Source organism: Synchiropus splendidus, chromosome 19 (assembly GCF_027744825.2).
Source record: "Synchiropus splendidus isolate RoL2022-P1 chromosome 19, RoL_Sspl_1.0, whole genome shotgun sequence".
NCBI classification, from domain to species: domain Eukaryota; kingdom Metazoa; phylum Chordata; class Actinopteri; order Syngnathiformes; family Callionymidae; genus Synchiropus; species Synchiropus splendidus.
This window is the reverse complement of record NC_071352.1, coordinates 17,839,784-17,860,190: the sequence shown is the minus strand read 5'-3', so window position 1 is coordinate 17,860,190 and position 20,407 is coordinate 17,839,784. Positions and strand designations below refer to the sequence as shown.

Genomic DNA, 20,407 nt, shown 5'->3' with positions numbered 1-20,407 from the left:
AAGGGCTTCCTTTGTTCCTGGGCCAAGGTGCACCCTCACTGCCCATCACCTCCTCTGACATGCAGAGCGACAGTTGTATGTGTTTGACGGCTCTGACCTTGGATCCTGTTAGGCTCCACTGCACGACCTCAAACCCTGAATCACAGAGGAGGAAGAGGGGTGAAGGTTGAAGCGCTGGTCCCACCACAGGGGCGGGGCCTCAGCTCCGAGGGAGGAAGCGGAAAGCAGTCCGCAGCTCGGATGCTAAGCGCTGGTAGCTGCTTCAGGCTCGGCGGACGAACACGGCTCGGAGCGTCCAGCGAGTCCACCGAAGGCGGATAAACCCTCGAGAACAGAGCTTTGTTTGACGGCGGAAACATTCCACCTTGGAATCTCGAGTGGTGAGTTGTGTTTTTTCCCCTGAATATGCAGAAGTCGAGCGGTGTTTCCTCTGGCGACGCAGGCGAGTCAAGTTCCGCCAAGCTCGAGCTGGAAAAGGTGTTTTCTCGTTCGCATTGTGACGCTGGCTGGAAGGCCTCGACGCTTCCGAGCAACACGTCCGCAAGCAGCAGCGGCAGCCGAGTTCGCGGCAGCCTGACTGCTTCTTAACATATCCGTCGGCTCTCGGTGACACTTTAAGGAAGAGGGTTGTGAGTTGTGTATTTCTGGGCGACGCAGTTTTAGTTGTCCGACCGTTAGCCGGCATGCTAGCGTGGCGAGCACTGGGCGAGTCTGGTCTGGCTGTCACGGAATCGCTCTCCCGAAGTCAGACCGAGTACACCAAAGAACCAACGCTCGAAACTTGTGTTTCCATCCAAGCCAGTTGGGTCAAACAGATCCCGGACCAGCGTCCCTTCTCACCCCGTGTCACTGCGCCTGTCATGCTCAGCTTTGTTGCTGTGCACGCCACCGGATCTCACGCGTTCTTACGCCAAATCGCCAGTTGTGAACCGTGCTTCACCAAATAAAAGACGGTGTCGACATGGTCGCTGGTGGTTCGCGCCAATGTTTACGTTCGACACTTGCTGATAATGTGAAGTTATCGAGCCCCATTAGTACACAATTACGACATAGAAACCCATTGATAATGCACCAGGAAACCGCGGGTGAATGAGCGGCAGGATTTGAATTGCGACTACATCCTCATGTGTGTCATCATAATCCTCTGGAGGATTGTCCCCCATCTTTGACTGTTGTGGTCAATTCTCTGTGTCCCACTAAACAACACAATAGCCACTGTTAATCCCAGGACATTCAAGTCAAAGCCTTGTTCTGCTCAAGGACACTCGGGTGGAGGTCCTGGCACCCTTGTGTTTTAGTGCCAAACATAGCAGAAATATGACCAATTGTCGTTCATGACAATCGAATTCACTTAATATCGATATCAGTCCACTCAAGTGCAACACAAAGCAATTGTTGTGTTTAAGATGTTAATTGACTCATTAAACAGTGGCGCTCACATTTCCATAGCTTCTGTCCGTGGTGCGTGCGAGCGCCTTACAAAATCTACTGAGTCATGTTTTCCTTGGCTTGAGTGGCCTGTCGCCACTCGAGCACTTTACCGAGGTAGACAGTGAAACAAAATGACTCGTCTTGAAAAAATAAGAGTGTAAAAAGCGCAATATTTTGAGACTTGTTTACATTACATACTAATGAATGTTTTTGTAGTCTATTTGTGTGATTGTTAGTGGCTAATGCTGTGAATTAGAAATGGTGACAAGAAGACTTCTGATGTGGGTCCATCTCTGGGCCCAATATAGGTCCGTCTCACCTAAGATTGTGAGCAGTGATGGATCCACAAAGCTTAGTTTTGCAAACGGTGACCATCTGAGCCTGCTGCTTAACTGGAGGCTAATGACTGCCACTGAAATGGATTTGAATTTAAAGGCTGGTGCTCCTGCCTTCTGTTGTCTTTCAAAACCAATCATGTGATGCGAGTGTGACTTTGTAATCATGTCGGGTGATCAAACCCCCATCAGGCAGGTTTCGCTGTGTTATCCTCTTTGCAGCTTTTCCAACCCCTCCGACTTTGCGCTAAAAATAAGACGAGTACAAGCGGGTTGCCGGCAGAGTAAACTTTTAGCTGTTGATCTACCCACAAACAAAGGTCCTGTTTGAATTATTTCTGTCAATAATGCTTTGTTGTGACTCAAAAGAGCTGTTGTCTGGTGACCTACTGTCACATCTGCAGCATTAGCGTGAACCCCTCAGGGCTTCATGCTGGCAAATTAGCAAACTGTTTAATGAGATGATGTGGGTTTATCCATTTAACCCAATGACTGGAGGTTGAGCTTGTTTAGTGCTGCCAGATCAGCGTACCTACTTATCCGCTGTCTGGTCAGGTGGTGGTTGGCAATCAGGGCGGGGAACCTGAGTGAGCTAAATAATGCATCATCATCTCGGGATGAGTCGGGAGTGGTTGCGGCAGATGCTACAAGTGATGCTTTGTATGGCTTTTCATCCAAAACGAAGAAGTCTGAAGTAACTCAGATGACGGTTGAACAGAATTCCAGTGGGCCTCTTTGATGATATGCGCCTACCTCATAGTGAGTCATGATCAGTGTGTCAGTGAATTGAAGCAGTGCATCTCCACGGAAACTCCCTCGTTGCAAAAGAATCAAGAACAGGATATAAATATCTTCCTGCTGCCTGAATGCGAAGCTAAATGTTATGTTGTTAAAATGCTGAACATCTCAATTTGTTGCGTGAAAGGAAAATTTAGAATAACCCAAGCTGAACTTCTATGAGGAAATGCGGTTGGATGAAGTAGAAGTGACAAAAGGGATGTTGCAGTACAACGAAACATGCAACACTTACTCACCTAATAACAGACACATTTCGACTTTATTTTTTCTAGTCGCTGGACTGAAAGGTGATTTTAAAAAAACAGCTGCTCATTCTAAGACGACAAGATAGAAGAGTTTACCCAAGCTGAGAAAGACGTGCAGTCGCACCAACCACTTGGCATTTACCTTTTCCTCCCAGGAGACTGGTAATACACCAGACAACAGTAGAATACGAAAGAGGTCAAAGCCAACCTGTCCATCACACCCACCCAAACAAACAGAAATGCCAGACTTGAATGAAGAAAACAAATCTGAATATTTTATGAGTTTGCTCCATTCCATCTAGATCATCTCCCAAAAAGCCCATCCTCAAATTTGATAGGTTTTGTGATTAATAATGTGAAGAATGTTCTCCAGAGGCCTGACCAAATTGGTGAGGAAAATTGAAAAAGAACATCCCGTTTCAAAAAATGAACCCTGACTGCTGGTGATGCTCCTGCCTCAGAGGGTAAGCTACTGTAATGACCGTCTCCTTACAGAATAGGTGCGATCCTCAAAACTCAGTTGTGTATTTATTTCTAAAAGGATAACAGTGATTTACATCAGAGCTCATGAGGTCGTGAGTAGCCTGGGGTTTTCCCATCCAGTTTCCAGGCCCTGGAGTAGCTGCTGGTGGTCGTGGTCTCTTAGTGAGCCTGATCAGTTCCTTTACCCTCCATATGTTTTCATGAAGTTGCATGAAGTTAGAAGTTACCTTTGCAGTATACCTTGAATTCTCTCTTCAAACATAGCATCTCTTTTCATGAATAATGTATGTAGGGACGAGGCCCCTCACAGATGCCTGTAGTTTGTTTAATGAGCAGTGATTCCTCTGTGGTCTTTTGTGTGTGTAATGTAATTATATAATAGATAAAGGCATCGGAACACTTTGAACCTATTACAGCGATATTACTCCAGCCATGCTGTCATGAAATACTGACTCCATTGCAGAGTTTGGATTTGACACCCAAATAATAATATAAAAGGCTTTTGAAATAAAACTGTTTCTATTTCATGAACTTTTCACACTGTCAGCATGTCTTTTTCTGACCAAACCCTTTTCCTTCTCGCTGACAGGCCCCCCACTGTGAACTTTATGTAAGGTCGGTGCCCTACAGGAGCGGGTCATAGACGGGGAGGAGTGAACCGGAGAAAAACATCTGGCCACAGAAGCCGGGATATTTTTGTTTTTTATCCATTCCACCCCAAACAAGGCCAAACCCCAGAAGTTTCTCAGCGCACATCAGGGACCATGGAGGCCATTGCCAAATACGATTTCAAAGCCACAGCAGATGACGAGCTCAGTTTTAAGCGCGGAGATGTCCTCAAGGTAAGTGTAAGCCATTCATCTTTAATTGCTTGCGCACCCAAGTATTTTATTTAAATTTCCTGCACAGAAAGTCTTTTTTTGAACGCGTCGTCCAAGTCACACGGCCTCCAGACACGAATCTCCCATTTTAATTTGGCAACAGAGTGATGACAGTGTTTTAGTGCAACAAAGAATCTGCTGAAACACAGAAAGCACTGAGATTAAAAAGAGACGACTTCCGCTCGGTCATGAATCATTTCAGGTGCTCACAGTGAAATCCTTCAGCAGCAGAATCAAAGCCTGAAAACCTTTCACGTCATCCTGCAGCCTTGATAGGAAGGGAAAGATATTAGAACAATTTTCCTGCCCTGACGAGGATTTAAATGCACTCATTGTAATCCTTTTGTCGTGAGCCTCAGACATTTAGGTCAGGACGTGAAGCCGAGTTTCGAAAAGCATGGGTTTTTTTTTGTTTGCAAGCTTTTATGTTGTAAAAGGTTGATGGCTGTGCTGTATTTTTGTGGTCTTTGGTGTCGTGGAAAGCGCATAAAAGGTGAATCAGTTCTTGTTTCAGCTTGGATATTGAATAGAAGTTAGTTTCTGCTCCTACAACAAAACCAAGATGGCAGCGTGCTGATTCAGCTCCAATTAAATACCATTACAAGGTGAAAGGGATGCATCTTTTTAAGGAAAGATCTAACAGCTCTGCTTTATACAGGGGCAGTGTTGACTTACCCTCTGGTCTCGATCAAAATTCTGAAGCTGTTTTATCCGCCCAGAACAAAGATGAAGATGGTTTGATGTGGTTTGCTCCCCAGTGATTTCCCTCATATATAAGATGGAACAATCCGTTTCCTTCATCGCAAGTATCTTAGTCACTTTTTATCTGATTGTGCCGTCATGTTTCTCACAGCCTGCTCAACAAACACGTGCATCTGGCTGCTGTTTCTGGTGTCTAATAACGTGGAGCCGAAAGTGCATTAGAATGATTTGTTTCAAGGTGGTACTTGAAATCCAGAGTGAACAAGAGAGTATCATCCTTGCGAGTGTTCTGTATTCAGAGCTGGAGAACTGCATTGCAGGTTATTTCTGGACCGAGCGTGAAAATGGGGGAGAGCAGAGCAGAGCCTCGATGAATGTTGTTGCCTCTGGCACCGTCCGCATTTTATTTGAATCGTTTGTTGGACTGCTTTGCCCACAGGATTAGTTTACTTACCGAGGATGGACCTGATGTTGCGGCCCATTTCTTTTATCTTCCTTTTTTTATTCCCCTCTTTTCATTCCTTCACAGGAACAGATTCTACTTGTGTGTTTTCTCCCTCAAAGATAAAGCTTTAACTAAATCATGTAAAACCTACAGTCAAAATATTGTTTTATTAGATGCTGGGTCCATTATCTGCCTGAGCTTTTCCCCTTTAACTGTTCTTGTGTAACTCGATTGTACTAAGAACCACTGATGGAAGACTCGTATTGAATTGTCGCATGGAGACACAATATTGCTCAACAAAGGTCGCACGCAGCTCTGTTGTCGCATCAAAAAAAAAATGAAAACACTGAGGTGGAGCATGTTTATGCGGCCCCTGTGTGATTTTGTCTCCTGACACTAATACTAAACACCCTCTGGAGGACAAAGACTCCTCTCATGAGGGTGGCTGACCATGCTCCGGACCTGCAGATCCGACCGTCCTATGCTAATGTGACGCACTCAAATACTGTTTGTAGGTTTCAAAAGGCTTACAACGAATACTCTTTGAATTCTATGTGCCATATGTTTTTTTGTTGTCATTTCAATGACAACAAATATATTTACAAAGATGTTTCACCTGCTAAAAAACAGTGTCCTTGATAGCGGTTTTGAATTTTCATGTCATTTCATTTTCATTGCTAGGGTTGTTGAAATCAGACATTAAACTTGAGATGGCCGACTGCTAAACTTTATTTCTGCACCCGACATCATTTTGGAAAACTCACTTTGCCCCCGGAGGTTGTAGGCGTCCACAGCTTTCGTAGACAACTGAGCACTGGGTCACCGTGACTCACGCTGATGGTTGACCCGAAAGTGCCCCCCTCTAATTACCAGACACGAGTCATCCGACATTTAGCACACTCGTTTGCCAGATCATGAGAAGCCAAGGCAAGAGGACATTTATACGTGAAGCTCCGGGCCAGAACGAGCTTTTCAAAAATGTATTTCTCCCTTTTGAACTTTGTCTTACTTTTGATATTTCGTTTCAACATCTTATCAGCCGCGCCGGGAGCTGCTGGTAGCACCTTCCTGTTTTATCTTTTCACTTCTCTCTTCAGTCTGAGCGTTGATGCTGAGTGCTGAGTTCTTGAGGGTGCTTAAGCATGTGTGAATGTCAGAAGCTCTGCGCCCATGAAATGTTTGCTTCTGAAAACAAGTGTGATTTCAGAATGAGCTCCCATCATGCATAGACAAAAGGTGTTTCACTTCTGCCCAGTCGGAGGATATTCAGTCCACCTGCTGATCAAAGTAACAAGGCAGACTTGTGACTGTAAATGCTTTTCCCTACATCGCTCATCCACAGCAAATGACCAAGTCACATAATTGTTGTAAATATAGAAACCATCGAATGGTCATAGCAAATTAATCATATTGATTTTATTGTATTGAAATTATCTCTACGTAATATATTTGTGTTGCTATGGTATGTTTCGCGTGTGTTGTTGCCTCCAGCGCTGTGCGGTTGTTCTCATATCCTCCTTAAATAAATGAAGATTAACAGCTCTGCTTGCGCACAAGGGCGATCAGCAGGTTCTGTGAAGCCAGCCGCCGTCTGTTAACTGCTGTTTACGGACTAGATGGACCACTGCCGGTTGTTGAAATTAAATTTCATCTTTTTAATGATCACTGATGGCTCTGTTAGGATTTGTCATCGCTTTCACCTTCATCTTCAGAGACTCACAATCAGGGTTGTTCATATCGCCTGGTTATTCTCTCTGCATAACTGGCTCATGATGAGAATGGATTTGTGCATCTATAGAGACAACTAAATCAGTCTCTGTGCAAAATAAGTGTGGCTTATCAACTTGTGTCTGTCCGCCGTTTCATCAAAGAAGGAACCCAGAGCAAAAACAAGGCGACTACATTTTATTGTGGTCTGCCCTTTGTATATTGACTAGTCTGAGCATGCATAGTCCACACAGGAGTCCTTCTCGAACACATCCCACTGTTGCTGTGAATGCAACCACTGCAGTCTTTTTGCATCCTGTTTGTGAAGTCGTGCCGCCCTCAGCAATTAATGGTGTGTGAGGAGATAAAGTCTTGACTGTGCTCTCCTCCTACACACTGATTGACTTACCTCACCTGTTGACGACTAATAGTTATTTCCACAGCGCCCATTCTGGACTTCATTCCGGGGGATTTGCTGAATTGATACGGAATTGGGAGACGGTTGAATATTGTTGAATCGACCTTTTTACCTTGTTAGCTAGTTCTGTGCAAGAGCTATCTGAAAGTGGCCTTGTCTTCGTCTGACTTCGGTAGAGAGTAGAGAACTCGGGGAGTATTTGTTCGAACCTCAAAATCATTGTCGACTCACTTGCTGTGGAAATATCATTTCTGATGAGTACAAACGCCTGATAATCCAGGTGATGTGTGTCTTGTTACTTGACATACAGCCACATAAAACATGCAAAGATGACACGACAGACTCTTATTCACTTGCTAATGTGAATGCTTTCACATCATTCCAACATCGTCCATGCAGCCGTGCAAGGACCTGCATCGCCACAAAAGCACGAGTGGCGTGGGAATGAAAAGCCAATTTTCTCTTTCAGTAGATGATGGTGAATCATAAAACACATTTAGTCGGTCAGCTGCCACAAATGGATGCTGTTTCACAAACCAGAAAAAGGCTTTAGCTGCTCTCAACAAGAGCTGGCCTCGTTTTGTGCCGTTTGCCCTCCAGCAGTTTTCCCGAGCCCATTCCAAGGAGCCTTATTGGTCAGACCAGCCTTGTGTCTTCTGCTGTTCTTCACGGCCGCTTATGTCACTGCCTCTTCCATTTGCTTTATTCATATCTCTTATGTCACTTTGTGTCTCTTGGTTTTTTAGAACTCTCCTGGCATGACTCTGTCAAGTCACTCGGGAAAAGCCAAAAAGCGGTAATTAGGTCTCTGTGCTTGTGATCTCCGCATTGCTCTCGTACTGACGCCTGTATTTAAAGTAAACGTTATTATTATTCCGCCTCTTGTGAGTCTGCATTCCCTTATCGGCCGAGTTCTTGCTCAACTCGAAAATGGGTCGTGAGGTGTGAAGATGGTAATTGGTTTCAGAGAGCAATATCTTGGATTAACACCGTAATGTCACTGGCTGACATCCATAACATCTTTTTAAAAAAAAAAGCATAGTTTTGATGGCACGGTGGCTTTTGTTTGGCCATGGTGGTGCTCCATGATTGTTTACATGCAGCGGAAACCCGGCTCGGATTGTTAGCACGCTAAGAAGTCACCAATTTGGGTTTGTAGATGGTGCTTAATTTGATTTTACTTGCATCAGCCATTTCACTGGTGAGCCTTTTGTTACAGTCAATATATGTACTGCAATAAACTGGCCATGACTCATTGTATTGTTTGAGAACCATCAGCATTCCGTCATCATGCAGGAGCAGCCAGCTTCAAGACATCCAGTCCGTAAGAGAAATAAAACCCTCATCAGCTGTGTCCCAAATCAGCCACGCAATTTTGTAATCCGTCGCTGCTGGCTCTGCTCAGTAAAGGAAGCGCCACATGTGGTCCAGTCCTCCAGCAAATTTTAATTACAACAGTGTTAGAGGCCGTCATTTACTCAACTCGATGTAATCTCTTATCTCTCCTAGTAAGGGATCTCATTGATTCCCTTTCTCTGCTCTGATCCAAGTCTTCTGCCTCCCTGCTGGGAGCAAAGGAGGTCACTGATCTGCCATGCTGCTCCCCCGCACCCACAAAGAGTGAATGTCCAAAACAACTAAAGGCTTGTTTTTGGGGTTCTCATGTGGCGGGGGTGTTCATAACAGATGCCCACAACAAAATATCATCCCAACACTTAAATCACTGTGAACTAATGGAATGGAATGCAACGAAGCGTTAAATGGCACCTCAGATATTCAGATTTTATTTCCCTTAAAGCTGTGTGATAATTTTTTTTTTTTATGGCCATCAGTCACTGGGCAGAGAAGAGGGGATTTTGAACCCTTGTCGCAGATTGTATACAAGATCACACTCATGAAGACCAAACTTCCTCTCTCTGTTTACATGCATATCAATGATGCAATATTTCTTCATTTTCGTTTGGCACTGAAGCATGAAAAGGCTCTAAGAAATGCACTGTTTGAAAATGGGCATGAGCATAGGTGATGTGAAAAGGGAGATTAACTGCCACACAGATGTGGCAGACTGAATGCTGCTTACATCATTGTGGTTTTTTTATTATCTCATCCGTAAATGCAATCGGGGAAAGCCAAGTTGGAAACATTGTTTGCAATTGGACGCGGAGACATTGAAAGTAAATAAGCGCATGATGCTCTGATTAAAAAAGCTTTTTAATCCCACCATGTGATTCACTTTAGAAAGGGTTATCTTGTCCATAACTTAAACCACCCTTTGCTCCGGAGCCTCGAAAATGACCAATAGGACTGTTGGTCCATGGGATGTTTCCAGTGAAGCATTCTGGGTAGGGTTGTTTTGAGACCGAATTTCCACATAATTGCACAGACATAACTGTTTCGTAATGTATGTTTATGAGTGTCACTTTATGAACAGTTATGCCTTTGAAAGGGATCTACGTTCCTCTTGAAGTTGTTCTGGACATGACTCGACTTCACTGGTACTTCACTGGAGCATCAGGCAGCGCCCCCTTTATTTAAATCCAAATGGATTTATCCTCCTATGACTCGTGGGTTTCAGCCCAGTTACTTCAAACTCAGATACTCTTGAAATTTTAGGATCAGTGTTCCCTCTTCCAGAAGGATCTGGTGCCTCAACACAGTCAACTCTGCCACCATGTCAAAATACTGAGTTTGGATTGCAACCCTGTTTGATGTCTGCGTATTTGCTGATGTGTGTGAAGGAGAACCGGCTGATATTCTGGCTATAAATCAACGTGAGTGAGCAGACGGGCCAACATGGCAGCTTGTTTACGGAGGTTGACTTTATTAGAGTCCAAATCTGTTGCTCATCAGTTTGTACAAACAAGCTCTCTCTATCTAAATGGGGAATCAAACTTGGCCACTGTGACATTTCCGACCACAGAAGGAACCGAACACGTCTAAACCAGTAAATTTAGCGACAGCAGCTATAACGTCCAAGGTTCTGATGAAGCTTAAGCTTTTCCGTCTTTCTGTCTGGCTGACCTGCCGGAGATTAACTCGCATTCCAGATTAATCCATGCATCTGCTTTGTGACTTGCAGACTTGTTTATTGAACATCGTGTTACCCCACTCTTGCTCCAGATACACTGCCTCCACTTGCTTCTCATTCTTGTGCCATGGGCTGCATGGGGTTGGCTGCGATGTCGGACAATAGCCGGACAAAGTATTTGTGCTGACACGCCAGTTCTCATGGCCAAAAAAAGTCCAGATTAGAATCTGATTCCACAAGCTTCACTTCTGATCTATTTCATTTACTCTTGATTTAAAAGAATTAGACCAGACCTAATGCAGCTTCAATGTGCAGACTCGGACGTTTCAATGATGAAAACGGTGAGCTCCCCTCTAATATACCGCTAAAGTCAGCTGGTGGTCTCTGAAAACACCAGCCTGTGGAGCATGTGCGACCTCCAGAGCTACTGTGTGGTCCAATGAGCCTGGGACCGGACGACTCTGACTAAAGGAGTGAAACGAGTGTGAGCTGACCGTCTGAATCTGACGGCTGATGACTTTGTTGTCGTTGAATATCATACCTGTTTGCTTTTAAAGTGGATACAAATAAGATTTTCTCCTCCATTTCTGTTCAGTTTGCTTCATCCAGCTTGCTGCTTTAAGTCTTATTAGTCTGGATGTGAGAAATTCATTTGATTGCCTGTCTGGGGCAGTTTATTTTTTCATTCATAAATACTTAATGCCTCCTCTCTTCTTATCATTACTTCCAAGTATTCAATAATGGAAGAAATGGTACCATGTAATTGCAAACTTAAGCCTTATAGTAGTCTGTATTTTCTGTTATTCTATTATGTTATTCTATTCTATTCTATTCTATATACTATATATTATACTGGATCAGCTACTGTGAAGAGTGCATAGTTCCAACGCGCACCAAGGTCAGTTATGCAAATGACAAACCTTGGTTCACAGCTAAACTCAACCAGATCAGACGGGAGAAGGAGGCAGCTCGCAAGAGTGGGGACAGGAACTGCTACAAAGAGCTGAAGTATGGGTTTCAGAGGGAGCTTAAGAAAGCTAAAGCCGCATACTCTGACAAACTCACGCAGCAGTTCTCAGCCAATGACTCGGCTGCGGTGTGGAGAGGGCTCAAGGTGGTCACTAACTACAAGCCACGTGCCCCCCACAGTCTGAACAACCTCACTCTTGCACAGGACCTGAACAACTTCTATTGTCGCTTTGAGCAGCCATTTTGCACCAGCACCTCTGTGGTCTCTCCAGCCCCATGTTCCACTTTAAAACAAAGGACTGTGCTGTCTCTTAGTGACACAACTAAGACCAATGATGTCACTGGGACAGCAAAGATCACAGTCACTTTTGATGAGCCACCCCTCACCTCCCCCCTCTTCCTCTTGACATCATGGAGCAAGACGTGCGCACTCAGTTCAGGAGGCTGAACCTTCGGAAGGCGGCAGGTCCGGACAGAGTTTCCCCTGCCATCCTGAATCATTGTGCTGCTGAGCTGGCTCCAGTGTTCACGGACATCTTCAATGCTTCCTTGGTGTCCTGTCATGTTCCTGCCTGCTTTAAGTCCTCCACTATCATCCCTGTTCCCAAGAAGGCCAGGATCACAGGACTGAATGACTACAGACCGGTGGCACTGACGTCTGTGGTCATGAAGTCCTTTGAGCGCCTGGTTCTCTCTCACCTGAAGTCCATCACTGCTTCTCACCTGGACTCATTGCAGTTTGCCTACAGAGCCAACAGATCTGTGGACGATGCAGTGAACCAGGCCCTTCATTTCGTTCTGGAGCATCTGGACTCCCCAGGAACCTATGCCAGGATCCTGTTTGTGGACTTCAGCTCTGCCTTTAATACAATTCTTCCAACTCTGCTTGAAGACAAGCTTCGCCAGCTGGACGTGCCTGACTCCCTCTGCAGATGGATTACAGACTTCCTGACCAGCCGAAGTCAGCGTGTGCGGCTGGGGACGACTGTCTCTGACACTCGGACCCTCAACATTGGGTCTCCTCAGGGCTGTGTTCTCTCTCCATGGCTCTTCTCCCTGTACACTAACTGCTGCACCTCCAGCCACGAGTCCGTGAAGCTGATCAAGTTTGCGGACGACACCACCATCATCGGGCTCATCTCAGATGGAGATGAGTCGGCTTACAGGAGGGAGGTGGAGCGGCTGGTGTCCTGGTGCAGCAACAACAACTTGGAGCTCAACGCTCAGAAGACAGTGGAGATGATCATGGACTTCAGGAGAGTAACAGCTCCTCTGTCCCCTCTCATGTTGGCTGGTTTATCCATTCCTATTGTGGACTCCTTCTGCTTCCTGGGAACCACCATCACTGAGGACCTCAAATGGGAGTCAACCATCAGGTCCCTCATCAGGAAGGCCCAGCAGAGAATGTTCTTTCTGAGGCAGCTACGAAAACTACGACTGCCGACGAAGTTGCTGGTGGAGTTCTACACGGCCATCATCCAGTCCATCCTCACCTCCTCTATCACTGTCTGGTACAACAGCGCCACCTCCAGGGACAAGAGCAGACTGCAGCGCATCGTACGTTCTGCTGAGAAGGTGATCGGTTGCAGCCTGCCACCTCTTCATGACCTGTATGCCTCTAGGACCCAGAGACGTGCAGGTCGGATCAGAGCCGACCCTTCTCACCCTGGACATAGACTGTTTGTTCCTCTTCCCTCTGGCAGGAGGCTACGGTCCATCCAGACCAGAACCTCCCGTCACAGGAACAGCTTCTTTCCCTCGGCCGTCAGACTGTTAAATTCATGAACAGCCTTGTTGTAATGCTATTCTATTTATTTTATTTTATTTGTTTTTTGATGCACTTTATTCCAAGGCACTTTCCTAGTCAGTGGGCTTCCCACTGACCATGGCAATAAATCTGATTCTGATTCTGATTCTGATTTCTATTTTGTACAGTCTCGGCCATTAGACTGTTGTGTTATTCTATTTATTTTATTTTATTTTATTTGTTCTTTGTTGCACTTTATTCCAAGGCACTTTCCTAGTCAGTGGGCTCCCCACTGACCATGGCAATAAATCTGATTCTGATTCTGAATATGTACAATGCAAATTGCGAATTCTGATGGGGTGGGAGGGTTAATATAATATTTCACTCTGCATCTCAGACATTAAAACTACTGGTGCCTTAATGCTTAAATGTGTAAATTTGACTTAAAAACACTCACAGAATTGTAACTTAAGATTTGTGTGTTTAAAAGAAATGCAAACAAAATCCATCCAATTGACTAAAGGGCCCCTCTTCAGTCTGTGTCGGTTTGTTGGTATTTACAGTTGTATTGGTGACAGACGTGCGTGGTTCTGTTTGTGGGAGCGTTTTAATAATCCAGTGTGAGACTGAAGCGTTTGTCTGGGGAAGAATGGACTTGCCATGACAGCTGTGTGCGGGACTTAATCCCAGCGTGGACCACGGTCTTGTCTCACACTAACTCTGTCAGTAGTGTTGCTAAATCAGAGGACCAAAATCTTCCGACAAACACTGGAAGAATGTCGAGCGCTCATCGTCCGTACTGCTGACGTGGACCTCTGTCAGTCACATTGCTGTGGTCCCCCCACCCCCCGTTTGGTTTGGGAAAAACTGCAAGCTAATCAAATATTTCATTTCTGCTCTTCCTCCTGGGCAGTGCTGTTCCGTCACGCAACAGTAGAAGATTGAAAAGGTTTTTGGATTTACAAGGTCTACCCAAACCAATCGGGTCTTACACGTCAACGCACTTCACACCGACAGGTCTCTCTGTATTTGTGGGATTAAGAGCATAATCTTGGAACAGTCAAATTAAACACTACCTCATCTTCTTGGTTTAAATTCTGTTTTAATCTATAGTGCGAGGCAGGTTTTTTTAGAGCAGGAAGTAGATGTTATCTGTGAGATAGTTAGACATGGCGTTTTTTTTATTTGTGCCTGACAGATTTCACGATGATGCATGCATATTACCACGATAGGCTTATGTCAAGGTCTACTCTACCGCTCCGCTATTGAATGTTCGCTGTGAGTCAGTAAAAATAAAACCAGAACTAGTGAAGTGAATTAGTTCACTAAATAAGAGTGTAATCACTGTTTGTTGTTGGTTGGTTGTGACAACTTTGCTGTCAAACGTGACTCTTGTTTCAGACTCTGATATGTAGCACACCCAAGATCTCTGAATAAAAATTTGGTCTCAAAAATGTCTGCTTTGTCGTTGAGTGGGCGCCACACCCTCGACCCGTCATGCCAGTCTCATGTTGGGTCAACAGCTGGCAAAGCCCTGTGACAGCTGCCATTCTGCAAGCTCACTAGAGCAAATAGACCTGGAGACTTGCCGAGTCCACTTGGACAGCTGGGTGAGGGCCTTTGACGGGTCGCAAGGCAGCGCAAAGTGATGTCAGTGCAAAAGACAAAATGGAGTCACGAGACCCTCCTCCATGAGGAGAATGTTTCGAGCCGCCAAGTCCGTCTCCTGCAGATGTTATCAGCGAGGAGGGAGATGAACGCTTTGAATTCAGCCGCTCAAGCCAGTGGGGCATTCATCCACATCTGTTTTCACCTTGTGCCTGCCTGTGGTGACTATGACATTATGAAGTGTACAATTTACATTTTCTATAAAGCTCGGACCCCGTGCGATGAACGATAGCGTTGCTTTTGTTTTTCTAAACTGAGTTTAATTGCATGGATCTGTGCCATTTCTCATCTCCATCCTGGCAGGAAATGAACTTCCCTGGACCATTTCTGTTGGGTGTTTCAGTCCCGAGCTCAACATTGATGGCTCTTCTGTGTCTCTGTCTCCAGGTATTAAATGAAGAGTGCGACCAGAACTGGTACAAGGCGGAGCTAAATGGGAAAGATGGCTTTATTCCCAAGAATTACATCGAGATGAAAGCCCACCCGTGAGTATGACGCCAACAGCATTTGACTGATATGAAGTCAGACCTTCTTGGTCGCTGCTCATCTCTCGGAAATGTGAGATGTTTTTCTATGATGCAGTACTGTGTATTTTCACATCAATACTGCTCACTTTGACTACAAAGATTGTGATTAAGGTTACCACACCCAATATCTACCAAAATGACTGCACAACATAGCACAACCGTACTTCACTAGTTCTGCTGATACAACTACTTCAATGGCAGCGACGTCACCTAACTGAATCGTCAGATTCACAGGAAGATTTTGTTTTTTTCTGCTGTATTGCACCTACTGTGTAGGTCCTGCGTCACACTTCATCACGTATTTAATGTGAACTAGCAGCATGATTGTGTGTTGAGCTCAAACACGCACACATCCTCGCCTGTTTTTGCTGTTCTGTCGCTGAGCTCCGAAATGTTCTGCACACTCATCTGAGACTGTCCTGTAAGCGACACTCCACCAAGTGTGTGTTTCACCGCTCTAATGTTGGACCTTTCAAGGATATTGGTGCACTTAGTGAGATGTTTGTTTTGCTCATGTGCTGCCGGCCTCTTCCTTTAATTGAATATTGACCTTTACACAGCTGTGCACCCCCCACTCCCCTCCACAACCCCGTGAGGGGTTTATTCTATTGAGCTTTGATTCGGCTGCTGTGTTCCCCTTTGTGCCTGGACAACAGTGATAATTGTTTGCTTTTGTCATTATGGTTATAGGGAATCGATATTTAGCTCGCCCTGATGCGTCCAAACCTTTCAGTCCGCTCACAGTCATTCTCAAGGTGTTGCGGTGTTTCCAGACCTGTGCGAGCAAACCTGTCTTCCTCTGAAGCGCACCAAACCTTAGGACGCCTCTGTGTAATTGGAAACATGTTGAGAGTGGAGCAAGGTATTTTTTTATGTTTTAAAAATGAGCATTTTCTCAATTTAAATGTAAGTAAAGTTATGTTAGAACTAGGGATGGGCGATATAGCCAAAAAACGTAACGTAAATAATAACGACAATGAGCAGGATAAATCCATGTTCATTCTATTCCATGTGTTGGACACTTCAGTCTCTCTTGAAACTGTTTTATGATGAAACTTATTAGTGGAGTTTGTCTCCAACATCAAGATTTGCTGATATTTCAATAGAACAGTGAACTAAGTGCAGAGATGAGGAATTCAATGTTTCACATCTCTGGTGTCTGACAGACTGCTCTGCCAGCTTTTTTTAGGGGTTAAATTGAGACCGCGGTGTTTGGCCGAGGTGTTGATGTGAACCGAGGCGTCAGAAAACCTATGAGGACCACTGCATCTCATAAAGGAAGCAGGGATCCAGAGAATGAGAGTCGGCCGGTGTCATGATCAAAAGTTCCCTGGATTCCAAATCACTTTCAAACTACCATGGTGAAGCAAAATCCACCACACTCTCCACAACTGTCACACACACACCGGCTTCGGCTGTCAAACACCGCGGAGCTGTGTCCTCATGTTCTGCACTGACCCATCCCTATTAGCACCTCTTTACAGTTGGACTGACCAGAGGAATGAGTGGCCACTTCCATCGATAAAAGCAATCCAAAGTGCAGATGGGTCAATGTTCCATGTATTAACATGGTCCTGCAATATTGTGAAATGCTGTGCCGAATGGCTCGGTCAGATTACATGTTCACGATTGTTGTTTATGATTTACCACGTCACAGTGAGCGTTTGGAGGCTGTCCATGTTGGTCAGTTACATCACGGGTCGTCACGGCAACAGTGTCAACCAGGCAGCAGTGTTAAACTGTACAATGGCTTCTGCTTATTGCTTTGGCGACAGCTATCGTCTGTACGGAGAAGGAGGCACAATGACAGCCGTATAAGGCTGTCGGCTTCACACAAGTAACACAATCTGTGAACTGCAAGACTTGACTCTGAGTTGCATTTGCTGTCATGCTATCTCGTGTGGCGCTGGTAGGTTTGTGGTGTTAGCTGAGCGTTAAACTAGCACGGCGCATCTGACCAACAGCATGACTTTGACGCGCCACACTGATCGTAGCACAGAAGCTGAAGGTCTGTAGATGTTTCATGTGTTCCAACAGATGGCAGGGTGTCTCTTTTCCGGGCTGGGGAGTGGAGCGTAACCTTCATGGTCATGGAAGGACCTTCTGTATTGCTTGATGCTGAGAGGGTCCTCCGTCAAGCCCTCTGGTGTTAATTACAGAGCTTTGTTTACTCTGATCAGACACGCGTCTGTTCGCTCCACATGGCGCAGGTCACAGAGGGTGGGGTTCTAGAAGCTGCTTCGCCTCGCTCCACACGGAGAGAGAGAGTGACAGGCTCTGTAGGACACTAGGTTTAATAGAGTTCAGGCGTCCGACACAAACTGGGCGGGACCTAAAAGCAGCAACGGTGTCTGCGCTGAAAGATCACGGCGCTCATGAGTGTGTTAGCGACCGCCCGGGCGGAGAGACCAACGTATCTCTGGACCGTTTGTGAAGCCTCCATCCTTGCCGTTTGTTGCCTCAACCAAATGGTGTGGTGCAGGAAGTGGTGGTCAGGACACACCAAGCCTCCAGCAGGCTGGTGTTGACCTTCTGAACCACCGCCGTAATCTCATCAGTCCAGCTGCTCTGGCCGATGGAATTTGCCACACGTGGACTCTCGATTATAACCCCACTACAGGTTACAGAATGGAGCTTCTGAAATAGCAAATATGGCAGAAAGTCAACCAAAATAAACAGAAGATGCCAGTGAGTGAGGTGAAGATGCCGGTTCTAGTCAGGCAGCTAGCTCGTGGCTCACGCTAGCCGCTCGGGTGACGGGTGACACGCCGACCACAAATGACTGCCGACTCTGAAGGGCTCAGGGTTGTGTATCGTGTGGCCTGTCGCTCTGAGGGTGCTGGTTCGTGGGCTCTTTGTATTTCAAGTCACAGTACACTTCACTTTCCCCGTGTGACCGGTCGGTCCGGTCCCACATGGGCCTCATGGTTGAGGTGCAGCCGAAGATGGAGCCGTGGGTCACCCCAACATTGGGGCCTGGGCAGAGCCCGGGCACGTGTCTGAGCATTAGGAGTGACTGAAGTGTGGATGTCTCTTCTGCAGGTGGTTTTTCGGGAAGATCCCACGCGCCAAAGCAGAGGAGATGCTAAACAAGCAACGGCACGACGGCGCCTTCCTCATCAGAGAGAGCGAGAGCGCGCCTGGGGACTTCTCCCTCTCCGTCAAGTAAGGCTGACCACCGTGGACACACTGCACTGGTGGCGCCCCAGAAAGAGCCTCACGTGTCTCCCTGCACAGGTTCGGGAACGACGTCCAGCACTTCAAGGTTCTTCGTGATGGAGCGGGGAAGTACTTCCTGTGGGTGGTGAAGTTCAACTCCCTCAACGAGCTGGTGGACTATCACCGCTCCACATCCGTCTCCCGCAACCAGCAGATCTTCCTGCGAGACATCGAGCAGGTCCACCACGTCCACCAGGTGAAGGCCGCCTCCCTCTGGTCCAGTCTGTGCTCTGAGGAAGCCGCGTTTCATTTCAATCCCGCCTGACCGTCTCTTGTTTCTCTGGAGCAGCATCCCACGTACGTGCAGGCGCTCTTCGATTTCGACCCCCAGGAGGAGGGCGAGCTGGGTTTCCGGCGCGGCGACTTCATCCAAGTCCTGGACAACTCAGACCCGAACTGGTGGAAGGGCGGCTGCCACGGCCAAACGGGCATGTTCCCCCGCAACTACGTCAAGCCCCTCCCTCAGAACATGTAAAACATCCCTGTCCATCTCCACGTCATCGGCCCTCACCCCTCACCCTTCACCCAACCCCACCCCTCCCCCCGCTCACTCCTCCTCGCCCTCCCACCGCCACAGGAGTAGACGCACACAGCGAGAGAAGACAGGAGTCGTGCTGTCGTAGGTGGTGTGGTGGGCAGCAACCTTCTCTCGCCCAGGAGCCGGCCGTCTGCGAGGGAAGTGAAGCGTGACAGGGAAAAAAAAAAAAGCATTGATCCGCCAGAACGTGTCCCGCCGCCTCCCCCAAACTTCTTAACATTCTGCCTTCTTTTCTCTTGTTTTCGCCGCATGTTGTTTTAACTCTGAATGACAAGACAAACCTTCGCTGTTTTTAACGGTAAAAAAAGTTAAAAAAAAAAAAAAAGAAGAGCTTTAAAAAAAAAAAAAAAAAAAAGAAACCTGTTGCCATCTTCAGCAGTGTCCAGATGATTTGAGCCCGCCGCCGGCTGTGTAAATGAATCGACTATAGAGAGAATCCATTTTTTAAGAATATATATTATATATTTGTATGTGTTTCATCACGCATTTTTTTTTCCATTTGTAAATTATGTTCAATCTTTTTGGTCGTATAGGAAAGTAGCTCTAGAAGTGTCACTGAAGTTGTTCTCTCATATGATGGCAGGATTTTTTACTGGGTCATAGATTTCATGTGAGGAGGAAGAAAAGGTGGGCGGAGCCCGGTGAGGTCAGCCGCCATTAAAGCCCCCCCCTGTATTTATTGCCGCTGTGTTACTTTGGCAGTGAATGTAGCTGACGTGTGAACATGAGGGAAGTCGGAGAACTGAACTACACAAAACCACGCAAGGGATTTCAAACAGACATGCTGAACTTTTGTCGACGTTTCACCCGCCACCAGCGGCGCCGTCTCCAGCTTGCCGCCGCTCTCACACAGTCAACAGATTCTTTCACGCTCCAAATGATGTGAACGTTTCTTCTTGTCCGACGTGACGTGTGGTCAAGCACTTGTTTTGTTTTGTTTTCTTTCCCGTCTGGTCCGTGTGTTCGTTTACGGTGTCTCTCTGGATATAGTGCCTTCTCTGCTCTCAGTGTCTCCGACCTGCTTCTTTTCGAGCCCCCCCCCCTCTCTCTTCCTGCCGGGGGTCAGCCAGTCCTGCAGTGAGCAACAGTGTATATACTCCAGCCTTCCTCGCCCCCCCCCCCCCTGCATCCAGCCGCCACTGTCCTCACCGACATGAACTCTTATTTAAGTGTCTCTCTCTCTCTCTCCTCGTCAGACCTAACTATGCCGTTTTGTTATTCCTCCCTTTTTTTATTTGCTTATTTGTTTTTGTTTCCAATTAATAA

At 46.3% G+C, this 20,407-nt stretch overlaps 1 protein-coding gene across 1 annotated transcript; it reads left to right on the top strand.

Annotated features, from left to right (window-relative positions):
* The first annotated feature begins 176 nt into the window (after positions 1–176).
* Positions 177–20,370, top strand: LOC128750718 (growth factor receptor-bound protein 2). The gene is made up of 6 exons (XM_053851165.1): positions 177–380; positions 3,882–4,134; positions 15,245–15,342; positions 18,427–18,549; positions 18,622–18,799; positions 18,893–20,370. The coding sequence occupies exons 2-6, from the start codon at positions 4,057–4,059 to the stop codon at positions 19,076–19,078; spliced, it is 663 nt and encodes a 220-aa protein (XP_053707140.1). The 5' UTR covers positions 177–380; positions 3,882–4,056; the 3' UTR covers positions 19,079–20,370.
* Positions 20,371–20,407: the final 37 nt, after the last annotated feature.